The sequence below is a fragment of the Lactuca sativa genome, chromosome 3, assembly GCF_002870075.4.
Source record: "Lactuca sativa cultivar Salinas chromosome 3, Lsat_Salinas_v11, whole genome shotgun sequence".
Classification (NCBI taxonomy): Eukaryota; Viridiplantae; Streptophyta; class Magnoliopsida; order Asterales; family Asteraceae; genus Lactuca; species Lactuca sativa.
The window spans coordinates 323,825,664-323,837,722 of record NC_056625.2 but is presented as its reverse complement, the minus strand read 5'-3'; the positions used below and the strand labels follow the sequence as shown (position 1 = coordinate 323,837,722).

The 12,059-nt window shown below is 34.5% G+C and overlaps 3 protein-coding genes across 3 annotated transcripts; 2 read left to right on the top strand and 1 right to left on the bottom strand.

The window, feature by feature from the left end:
- The first annotated feature begins 378 nt into the window (after positions 1-378).
- On the top strand, positions 379-1,851 carry LOC111902031 (histidine kinase CKI1-like). The gene is made up of 3 exons (XM_023897902.1): positions 379-432; positions 511-1,353; positions 1,438-1,851. Exons 1-3 carry the CDS (start codon positions 379-381, stop codon positions 1,849-1,851), a joined length of 1,311 nt encoding a protein of 436 aa, XP_023753670.1.
- On the top strand, positions 1,823-3,854 carry LOC111902039 (histidine kinase CKI1-like). The gene is made up of 3 exons (XM_023897916.3): positions 1,823-2,444; positions 2,588-3,559; positions 3,642-3,854. The coding sequence occupies exons 1-3, from the start codon at positions 1,935-1,937 to the stop codon at positions 3,852-3,854; spliced, it is 1,695 nt and encodes a 564-aa protein (XP_023753684.1). The 5' UTR covers positions 1,823-1,934.
- Positions 3,855-5,861: 2,007 nt separating this feature from the next.
- LOC111902032 (uncharacterized) lies at positions 5,862-11,109 on the bottom strand. The gene is made up of 23 exons (XM_052769624.1): positions 10,951-11,109; positions 10,160-10,470; positions 9,812-9,891; positions 9,633-9,719; positions 9,497-9,547; positions 9,281-9,398; positions 9,123-9,179; positions 8,979-9,043; positions 8,813-8,896; positions 8,683-8,733; positions 8,481-8,543; positions 8,356-8,402; positions 8,203-8,272; positions 8,058-8,120; positions 7,867-7,956; positions 7,748-7,786; positions 7,523-7,672; positions 7,200-7,277; positions 7,040-7,125; positions 6,826-6,955; positions 6,569-6,662; positions 6,393-6,473; positions 5,862-6,208 (listed from the first exon to the last, which is right to left on the bottom strand). The coding sequence occupies exons 2-22, from the start codon at positions 10,275-10,277 to the stop codon at positions 6,406-6,408; spliced, it is 1,689 nt and encodes a 562-aa protein (XP_052625584.1). The 5' UTR covers positions 10,278-10,470; positions 10,951-11,109; the 3' UTR covers positions 5,862-6,208; positions 6,393-6,405.
- Positions 11,110-12,059: the final 950 nt, after the last annotated feature.

Below are 12,059 nucleotides of genomic sequence, written 5' to 3'. Positions count from 1 at the left end.
TTTCTCTACATATGCACATACATATTTCAGTATTAACATACCATCACTACCTAGTTAGTAGTTACAGAAATATGAATTCGTACGTACGTATTTGGCTATATTTTATATTAATATCATGTTCTTTTATTTTGATGATTTGTTTCCAAAATAAACACCTCAATTCCAATTCTGTGAAGAGTTATTTTCGTAATTTGTTTTAAGAAAAAGAAACAAGGTTTGGTCTTAGCTACTTATCACCATATTCCATAAGGTTGAATATTGAGTTTATCATTTAGCATTATAGTATTCATCTCTCGGACATTCTTACAAATCTTGGAATTAAATATTTGTCATCAAAGTGCAGTCCTCCCTCCCTCAAATCAATCACCAAAAACTTGCATGAAGATCAACAAAATGATCACATCAAACCCAATATCTTTCTTCATCCTACTGGTATAATTAATTTCCTGTCACAACTCAATAATCGTCTTTGGTTATCATTGACTCATCCTTGTGCTAATAATTTTGTAGGCAATAATCAGCCTGCTGCTTCCTACCTTGATAATCCCATTTTGGGTTTTAAAAATCAAAGCAATTGAAAAGGAAGTCGATCTGGTCACCAAGAAATCTCATGAAGAAACATGGTCTGCCATACAACATGCAGCAACGACAATATTGCCTCCAATGAAATCATCAGCAACCAATTTAGCTAAACTTGCAACCGTTTCTCTGAATAAAACAGACCTCTCATTCTCTCACATAGAATCTCAACTGTCTCCTTTGCTGTTTCAAGCACTGTTAACGATCCCACATCTGTCACAAATTTCTTATATCACACGAGATGGCTTGCTCTTTGCATTATATTCCAACAACCACCAGCAGATATTTTCTATATATTCTAACACTTCGTTTTCTAAGCCCACAAATTCTAGAAAGGGTTATTCATGGTACACTCAGCCTGTTGATTCGGATACAGGGAAGTTGTATGGGGATGCAGTTGTGTTTCCATCTCAAGTTTTGGTTAATGAAACGTGGTTACAACAAGCGTTCAACTCTACAAATGGATGTGCTTCATTAGGGAAGTCACTGAACGATGTCCATGATTTGCTTGTCTTGAATACAGCTGGAGTGGATAGAAATGGAGTCATCTCACTTGGGTTTCACCTCAAATCGTTAATGAATGTGTTCTCTGGCATTAAACCTTCTGGTGGAGGTTTGTACTTGGCTACAAAAGACGGTAATGGTCTAAGAGAAGTGGATGGGAATAAGACAATATCTTTTCAGCTATGGAATGGGAATTCACAGATTTTTAAGATTTCAGGAACAAAATATATCTTGTACTCTTCCTCCCTTGACATCATGGGAATGGAACCGGTATAAGAATCTTACATTTTTCATTTTATATATGCATATGAGAGTATGTATTAATTTCTTGACATGAATTATGGAATTTTTCAGGTATATGTTTTGGCATTACCATATGATGGTGGAGCGGAAAGCAGGATGCATAAGAATATATTAATTGTTTTGTTGCTTCTTTCACTGCTGTTTGTGACTGTTTGTATCTCCATTTTCAGTTTCGTGGTGTTAACAGTGAGAGCGGCAAGAAAAGAGATGTGCCTAAGAGCTGCTCTTATAAAACAGAAGGGAGCAACACAGCAAGCAGAAAGAAAGAGCATGAATCAGAGTCTTGCATTTGTTACAGCCAGCCATGATATTCGTGCTTCATTAGCCGCCATTGCTGGATTGTTAGAGATGTCCATCAACGAGGTCGATCAAGGATCAGAATTAGCTAAAAACTTGAAACTTGTGCAGATTTGTTCAGGAGATCTTTATGGTAAGCTCTCGATTAACCATTATATATATAACTAACTAAGAATGTATGTTTATGTTATGTGGATTAATCAGGTATACTCAGCTCTATTCTTGATACAAGTAAAATAGAAGCTGGGAAGATGGAGCTGGAAGAAAAAGAGTTCGACTTGACAAAAGTAGTTGAGGGTGTGGTTGAGTTGTTCTATCCTGTTGGTCTGAAAAAGGGAGTGGATGTGATTTTGGATCTCCAAGTCAACAAATTTTCTCAAGTCAAAGGGGATGAAGGCAGGCTTAAACAGATATTGTCAAACCTACTCAGCAATGCTATCAAATTTACTTCAGAGGGTAATGTGTATGTTCGTGCTTGGGCCAGGAAGCGTAGATTGCAGAATTCAAGATGCGCACATGATGAAGAATCTGCAGGATGCTGCTTGTTGTTTAGAACCACCGAAGCGATAGATGAAGTCCATCACCATCACCATGATGATCCTAATTCCATGGAATTCGTATTTGAAGTAAACGATACTGGAAAGGGTATTCCCAAAGAGAAACAAGCGTCTATCTTTGAAAACTACGTTCAGGTCAAAGAAACGGAAACGGCTCCTAAAATTGAAGGCACTGGATTAGGCCTTGGAATCGTCCAGTCTCTGGTAACATTAATTAACATTATATATATATATATATATATATATATATATATATATATATATATATATATATATATATATATATATATATATATATATCGTTCTCAAGTAAACAAAAAGATCTGATCTTGAACAATTAATTGCAGGTACGATTGATGGGCGGAGAGATAAGCATAGTTGACAAGGAAGTGGGTGAAAAGGGCACATGCTTCAGGTTCAGTGTTGTATTTAAGGCTTGTGTATCTGATCTCAGTGAAGACAACAAGACTGTGAAAAGCTCTCCTCCTAAACAAGGCTATAATTCTTCTATAGTTGTTCTCTTCATTAGCAGTGATGAAAGGCGTAAGATGGCACAAAATTTTATAGCAGAGCAAGGAATTAAAGTTTTAGCAGTGAAAAACATATGCCAACTTTCAGAAAGTCTCCGGGAGTTTAGACGACAAGAAGAGGAACAAAACAGATCATCATCTGATTTAAGTTTAAGTTTTGGGTACCTGAACTGGCCCACACTTACACTCACATCAAATGGAGTTCAAGCCCGAAAAAGGAATGATAATGAAGCAAGTCATGTACCAAATTTCATATTGCTTGTGATCGATACAACACGGGTTGACTTCAATGAGCTATGCAAAGCAGTTGCTGAATTCAGAAAAGACTCCAAGAATGCATGTTCTAGAATCGTCTGGTTAGGTTCTAAGTGCATTCAACTCCAAGGCCTCGACCAGAAGAAGCTTCCCCCGTCTGACATCATCATACCCATGCCGCTCCATGGCTCACGTCTACACTCGTTGATACATCTTCTTCCAGAATTTGGGGCACCAACACATGCAAATCATCAGCAAATGACAAAACGGAATCGCACCCAAGAAGAGGAGGAAATTGTAAGGTTTTCGATGAGCAGTAGCAGCCCTTTGAGAGGGAAAAAAGTGTTGGTGGCAGAAGATGATTCTCTGCAGCAGATGATAGCCAAGAAGATACTTTTGAAGCTTGGCGTCAGTTTTGAGATGTGCAGAAACGGGAAAGAAGCTTTCGCCATGGTCACCAAAGGGCTAAGTCATCAAAGAAACCTCGGAGCTTCACATATTCTTCCATATGAATATGTCTTTATGGATTGTCAGGTAGGCAATCCAAAAAAAAATTCAAATTCTTTCTCTTTTTTTTCTAAAAAATTTGGATCTATGATATGAATATAACGTGTAGATGCCGGAAATGGATGGTTGTGAAGCAACAAGACTGATACGACTGGAGGAGAAAGATTATGGTGTGCACATCCCGATCATTGGATTAACAGCACATGCAGAGGGGGTGGAACTAAACAGGTTTATTGAAGCGGGAATTGACATCAATATATCCAAACCACTAAACGAGCACAAGATATTAAAAGTGATCGAAGACCTCCACACAAGAAAATGATGTCGGTTAATTGTTGGAGTTGGAATAACCCAACCCAAATACAATCTCAGTTTGGTTTTAACTTTTAACCAAAAAGAAAAAAACATGGAGAATACTTCCCCTAAAAAGTAAAAACTATGACCACTTGCAAAAGATCCTCTGCTGTGCAGATTGACAATTCTCTTTGAAACCTATTTTTATAAACTGTGTTATGAACTGGTTTGTAATAACAAATAAACAACCAAATGATTCTAATATTGATTGAAATTCAATAATACCCCAAAGATTACAAGAACTAAAGATAGATTAGCTGAAATAAACTCCCTTGCCCACTACCCTCTTATACTATCTGACATAACAAACTAAATACTATAAAATGCCCCTAAAGCCCTTGCACTAATATGCTGATTTCCCATCTTACCGGCCCCTTTCTATAAAGTTGTAGGTGAGTAAATGCCTGAAAGAACCACCTTGCCCTCAAGGTGGATATGATAGCAATTTCCCAACCTGAAAGAACTCCCTTATCTTTGACTATTATACTCTAATCTACATCGACCTGCTCGACTCCAATTTTCTTTAACATCACCATCCCATCAGCTTCCTTCCCCAACCGACCATACAAGTGTGTAACAGCAGGGGCGGGCTTCTTTGGTTGTCTTCAACCTGTTTTGGCTGTCTTCATAAGTTCCTAATTTCAGATTCTTGGAGAATGCTTCATAAATCTTGTTGGTTGAACATGACAATGCATTTCTTGATGGGATTCTTTCTGAAACCTTTCCAAGTCTTGTTCTGTTGAAGCATCTCACGAGATATGTTGAGTGGTACGTCACCAGAATTCACAAAACCAACCAAGCCACTCGGGCCTCAACTCCTCATAATTGTCCATGATGAATTTGAGTTGTCCTTGGAAAGAGAAGCCTGTCGTTAGTTGTGCTTTTGTAAAAAGAAGCATACTCTTCCTTGGTTTCATTTTATCGATGAGATCCCACTCTTTAGTGTTTTTCGTTTTAGCCTTCTCCTTCTCTGTTGTTTTCTCTGGGTCCCAGGATAAACTAGGTAGCTGAGAGAAACTTGGAATGCTTCTCTAATGGATCCTTAATCCTCCTCTTCTTTGAATACACAACTTCAGTTTCAGCTTCCTTCAAAAGATTCTTCAACTGAACTCCATAATTATACAAATTAGCTAACCTCTTTATCTCCTTTGAAACATTCTCTTCTTTATTTTTTTCCTCACAGTCCATCGATTTGACCTCTTTTTCTTCCCATCCTGACTCTATACACTTACTTTTTATGGGTTGAATTGTGTTCATGACCATGTCAATTTCATGTTTTGAAAAGTCAATAAGTTAAAAAAATGTTTAGATATAATAAAAAAACCTTTTAGAACAAGTTTTTGCTTAGTTAATATACCACATGACTAAAGTTGTAATTTACCAAATTCAAAATAGGTCAAAGTATAGGCACAAGACGCCTACCTCAATTTCGGTGGTTGATGTGATTGGTATGGTGGCATGCCTTTCATAACCGTCCATAACCACTTATTAATAGGGTATTTGGTTGTTCATTTAAAAATGACTAATTAACTTATTTTAAAAAAAAAATGTTTGGGTATAAAAAAAGCCTTTTAAAAACAAGTTTTTTGTTTAGTCTTTGAAAAGAATGTTTTAAGAAATCACAATTTCTAACTTCTTGAGACAACTTATGACTTATTAGGTTTACAAAGTAAATAAAAGACAAAATTAAACCACACTTTTTAACTTATTGACTTACAACTATAAAAGCTAATACAAACACTCTTTTAAAAACTAATTTTCTCATATGAAGCCAATAAGTCATTCCGGATAAAAATCATTAACTTCAAAATGAAATCTCAAACACCCTCTAAGCTTTTTTTTATGTAACCATCGGTTTTTTTATCAAAATGTATATCTTGATTCAATTTTGTACCTCATTCTACTCTATTAATCAAAACTATTTAAGGAAGTTCAAAAGTGTTTGTTATGTAAAGATGGTGCAATGAACAGTATCTAACAAATTAGGGTTGAGATAAAGCAACCTAACCATTAAGTCCTAAACAAACCAATAGTATGATATGATTCAACAAATAAATCATTGAACCCATTACATCAAAAACACAAAGCACCATAGATCACTTGTAGTAACCATATTGCAAATATATGAAACAAACTTGTCCCTACAAAGTAGGAGGCCAAGCAAACAACTTATCTCCTGCTCCTAGATTTGAAACAAACTAAAAGGCCTGCAAACCAAGGCAAGTTTGTGCAATAACCAACAAACATGTTGATGCCAATTCAAAATATTTGCTGCACCAGGCCATGTATCTTGTCCAACGTCACCAAAAGTTAAAAGATTCCCTAAGTTTCGAACATGGACAAGCATGAAATCAAGACGTGAGAACAAGGTTTATTCATATAGAGTATGTGAATAACTTAATCATATAAGAATAACATAAGAACAACAGGGTTTATATATATATAAAAGTGTGGTGAAATAGGAAGAGTAATTGAAAATGTGTTACTTGTTTAAAAGATTTAGTACCTGTAATAAATAGTTAAATAGATCCATTCTGATGTGTCTTGACATATGCTTCCAAGTGGCCTGTTGCTGCTAATACAAGACCTGGGGTGAAAATATAATGTCAGCCCCATTTGGTATCAACATAAAATAAATCATATTCCTAGTTGTTGTGTTTGATTTTGAATTTTGATAGATACCTAAAAACAGGGCTGAAGGCTTTCCAGGCCGGGATTTATATTCGGGATGAAATTGTACCCCAACATAGAATGGATGGCTTGGAAGTTCCAAAATCTGGATGAAATAAAAAAGAAAACATGAGATTCAAATCCAATTATATATATATATATATATATATATATATATATATATATATATATATATATATATATATATATATATATATAGAGAGAGAGAGAGAGAGAGAGAGAGAATAAAATAAATTTCAAAAAGAAACCTCCATTCGCTGTCCGCTTTCATCCTTCCCAACAAATCTTAAGCCTGTTTTTTCCAAATCCCCAACCACCTCAGGATTGACCTCGTAACGATGCCGATGTCGCTCGTCCACATACTCTGGATTCTGATACCTGATCAATAATAATTTTTTTGTAAGTGGTTTGGCTTCATGGTGTGGTGTTGTTTATATGTGAATTTGAGAATCAATCTCCTACAGTTTTGCAGTGATACAATCTGAGCTCTGCAGTAAGGTTCTTCGAGAGCCAAGTCTCATCGTGTTTCCCATATGTGTTCTTGAACCCTGAATGTAAATAAATATATGCATAAAAATGCTGCTATTCCTATTCCATATACAAAATAAATTTCCAAAAATACCTCTGGCATGAAAATTACGACAGGATTGGTTGCATGCTCAACAAATTCAGTACTATTTGCCTCTTTCCAGCCCAAGATCTGGAAATGTAATATTTCAACATTACAATAAAGAACAAAAAAATAATTTACGGAATTTAACAAGGCTATTTAATCATGGGAATCAGATGATTTTACAACTATGTATATATATATATATATATATATATATATATATATATATATATATGCAATGTTGATGAAAAAACATTGAGAGGTTGAACACCTGAGGGATCAAAAGTTAATCCATAAGAAATATTTATAGAGAAAGAAAGAAAACAGCTTACAGATCTGGAGATCTCGATAACAGATATCTGCATGCCTAAGCAGATGCCAAGATATGGAACTTTATTCTCACGCGCATACTTGGCAGCCAGTATCATTCCCTTCACACCACGATCTCCAAATCCACCAGGAACCAAAACACATGCCGCACTCTAAACATATTTTAACAATTACCTTCCTTTCACCAAATCACCAAATCATAACTAACAAATATTCATCAAACTTACCCTCAATGTCTCCCAGGCCTTTGCATGTGCTTCTGGTGTCTGCACACACATATGTATATGTAAATACTTGAATATGATGATATATATTTATTATTAGTATCTAGGGGCCATAGCCATACCAGTCTGGCACTTTCATCTTCTAAATCAGAAGCTGCAATCCATTCAATGGAGGGTTTCAACGAACATGCAATGCATGCATGGAGAAGGGCCTGCACTTGATTTCAAGTTCAAGTTCAAGTTTAGTAAAACTAAAAGTCTAAAACATATTGTAATGTTATTGCAAAACTATAACTCTCTCTAACTGTAGTACCTTAACAACAGACAAATAGGAGTCTGTTAGGCCAACATATTTCCCAACCATTGCAATCTTCACCTGCAACACCAAAATTAATCTTCTTCCAGACAAGTAAGACTCTTAACTTAAGTAAGTAGTAAAGGAGGAAAATGATACTAACAGAATTGGTGAGGTTGTCAAAAGTTTCTGCCCTGTTAGTCCACTCTTGTAAATTTGGAGGTCTTGCTACACTGAAGCAGACAGAGAGACAATAAATATTATCGGATTCCTTCTACACATACTACTGACAATGACAATAAATATATGTGCTCACCGCAGTAGTGCTAGCTGTTTCAGTATTGCCTCATGAGCATTTTGGTTCTGGGAAAATTTAGAGATGATGAGAAATATATCTATCTATCTATCTCAATTCTCAAAGGAATACAAATATCCACGCACCCGAAGTAAAAGAGGAACATGCCAAATGTTTGGAACATCATGTATATTAAGAATGTTGGCAGCCTGTTTGTTGACAATCAATCAATCAGAAATGAACAGCACAAAGCTATATATATATATATATATATATATATATATATATATATATATAGAGAGAGAGAGAGAGAGAGAGAGAGAGTACTATTATTAACCAGAAACTTACAGGTACATGACAAAATTGTGAGAGTTTCTGCTTTGTGTTTTCCAACAATGGCTGCAAGGTAAACCAATACTTTGATTGCTTAAGTCTTTAACTCTTAACCACCACAGCACACACCATTCATAAATCATACCTGAGCTGAACGGCATGCTAAAAAGTGAGGGGTCAGGCCTAAAGCTCGCAGTTCCCGAACACTGTGCTGTGTAGGCTTAGTTTTCTGAAGCAAAAAAATAATAATAATAATAAATAAAGTATATTTCTTTCTTCAAACATCAATAGTAGAGTAGCATATTCATTACCTGTTCCCCAACAACACCAAGAACTGGTACAAGGCTAACATGAATGAGGCAGAAATTATCTGGTCCTGAAGAAAGAAGAAAAGCAGAATCAATTAATTATGCATTAACTTTTGATGCATTGTAATGGACTAATGGTAAACTTACCTGTAGAGAAAAATAGTTGCCTCAACGCCTCTATGAAGGGCATAGACTCGATGTCACCTACAGAGGGAGGTATTGTTTTATTTTTATCTATAATCACTAAAGTAGTTTTGAGAAAAATAATTTCATCATGAGTAGAGAGAAGTAATTAAGTGGTGTACCAACTGTCCCTCCTAATTCTATCACACAGACATCTGCCGGGCCCACTTTTCCATCCACGGGAATAGCAGAAACCGACTCAATCCAATCCTTAATAGCATCCGTTATGTGTGGGACCACCTAAAACAAAGAAGCATAAGTAGTAGTAGTAGTAATAGTAGTAGTATTGATTTGAAGACAAATACAACTCAATTTATGATTTATGAGTACACACTTGCCTGAACAGTCTTTCCAAGATAATCTCCTTTTCGTTCCTTCTCAAGAACAGACTGGCAAAATGAGAACAAATTACTGAATGAATCTGGTAGGGTATAGAAATGATACAGCACAAGTTTTGGTAAATGGTAATGGTACCTGATAGATCTTTCCAGTGGTTATGTTGTTATCTCTAGTAAGCCTCACGTCTAAGAAGCGTTCATAGTTACCCAAATCCAGGTCGACCTATCAAAATATCATATGGAATTGGAAAGATTAATATCATCATCATCATCATCATAATCAATATTTTTAAAGCTAGTGAGAGCAAGCAGCACCTCTCCACCATCGTCAAGAACAAAAACCTCCCCGTGTTCAAAGGGAGACATTGTACCAGCATCTGTGTTCAAGTATGGATCTGCAATCAACAGGTATAACTAAACTACTTAAATTCACACACCAACTCCACCTGTAAGCCACTCACGAAACAAAAGTAGGAGGTATGTGGTGTACATAAAATTAGCAAACAAACAAGAATGCAATTTCATTAAACACATAGCCTAGGTGCCATCTACACTTCCGATATATATATATATATATATATATATATATATATATATATATAGGTACAAAATTATTCTGGTTGTCTAATTTATTCAATTAAAGCATAAGCAACAAACACATACCGATTTTGATGGAGGTTACGCGAAGGCCACAAGCCTTGAGAACGACACCAATGCTACTGGCGGTGACGCCCTTACCGAGACCACTTACCACCCCTCCAGTGACCAACACGTACTTCATTTATGCTTTTAACTTCTTTTGGCTTTTGAGAGAGGAATCAGAAGAAAGAATTTCTATTATTCCAAATGTACTCAGCTTCACTTTCAATAATCATATACCAACTTTATTACTTATTACTTCTTCTCAGCTACTAAATTTACTTTTCACAATAATCTAATCTAATAGATGCTGATTGGTCCCTTCCCGGATCACCCTGAAACAAACGCATTAAATTAATGGATCAAGATTGTATTTTTATCAGCATCTATTTACCACTTTTCTTCAAAATATCATCTTAATTGATCTACTACTTCACCAGAAACCTTGCAACAGATTGTCATAAACCCACATAGATATTAACACAGAAATCTTACACAACAACCACAGAAATCATTATCACATACGAATTTTGGATCTTCTATTGTCAACATAAAGCACACAGATTACACCACATTAATCATACAAGGTCTGAAGGTCTGCATGCATACAATCAATAACATCAATCTTGACAGAATTTCAGACAAAAAACCAAATCTTCACAGGAATTACATACCAGACCAGGAATTCAGTAAGGATTCAGATTAACTAATGTGCTTCAAACACTAATTAGACACTAATCGAACAACTAAGTGCAGCTGCTTCATTGAATCAGACAAGCATACACTTGTACCGAACCAGAAAAAAAATGACTTACCGGGAGATCGGAGAAGACGAGACTATAGCTGGTACGCCGTTGATCGGAGGTTTGTAGGCGTAGGACGGAGAAAGGTCGGTGGTGAAGAAGAAGTGTGGAGGCTGCTTTGAACGCGGGGAGCGGTGAACGAGGTATAGGTTTTGGGTATAAATGGAATATCTGTACTCTAATATATATATATATATATATATATATATATATATATATATATATATATATATATATATATATATATATATATATATATATATATATATATATATATATATATATATATATATATATACACGTTCAAATGTTTTCACATCTATTATGTGCTAGAATGTACTAATAGAATTTTAGTATTAATTATATGTATATTAAATGTTATCCTTACTTACAACTCATTTTTATGAAAACTAATTAAATTCGTTATTAATGTCAACTATAATATTCTTTCAGAAAAAATTTATATCTAGAAAAATTAGAGTGTATTGCAGCAGAATGAGAGTGTATTCTAGTAGAATACACTCTCGTTTTTCATATTCCATACAATTTTATTGTATTTTAAGTGATTGAGTCTTGAAACAAAGTACGAACACATATATAAAAACTTATATGCAAATTCTTATTGCTGGCATTAACGACGGATTTAATTAGTTTCCATAAAAAGAGAATTATAATTATATATATCATTTAATATACATATAATTATGGAAATCATTTAATATCTATAATTATTTAATTTACTAAATTATTTAATATCTATAATCATTTAATATACATATTGAATTACTTATTCATCATTTCATTTATATTTATTTCAAAATTTTACTTTAGAAAATACTTAATGTCTACACCTTATATTTAACATTTTTAATCAAGTTGTGTAATACACGGGTCTCACACCTAGTATATATATATATATATATATATATATATATATATATATATATATATATACATACACACACACACACACACGCACACACGAGGTATACATTTTGGGGTATTAATGGAATATATGTGCTCTAATAAATAACACAGCTACAAAAATGGTATATATATATATATATATATATATATATATATATATATATATATATATATATATATATATATATACCATT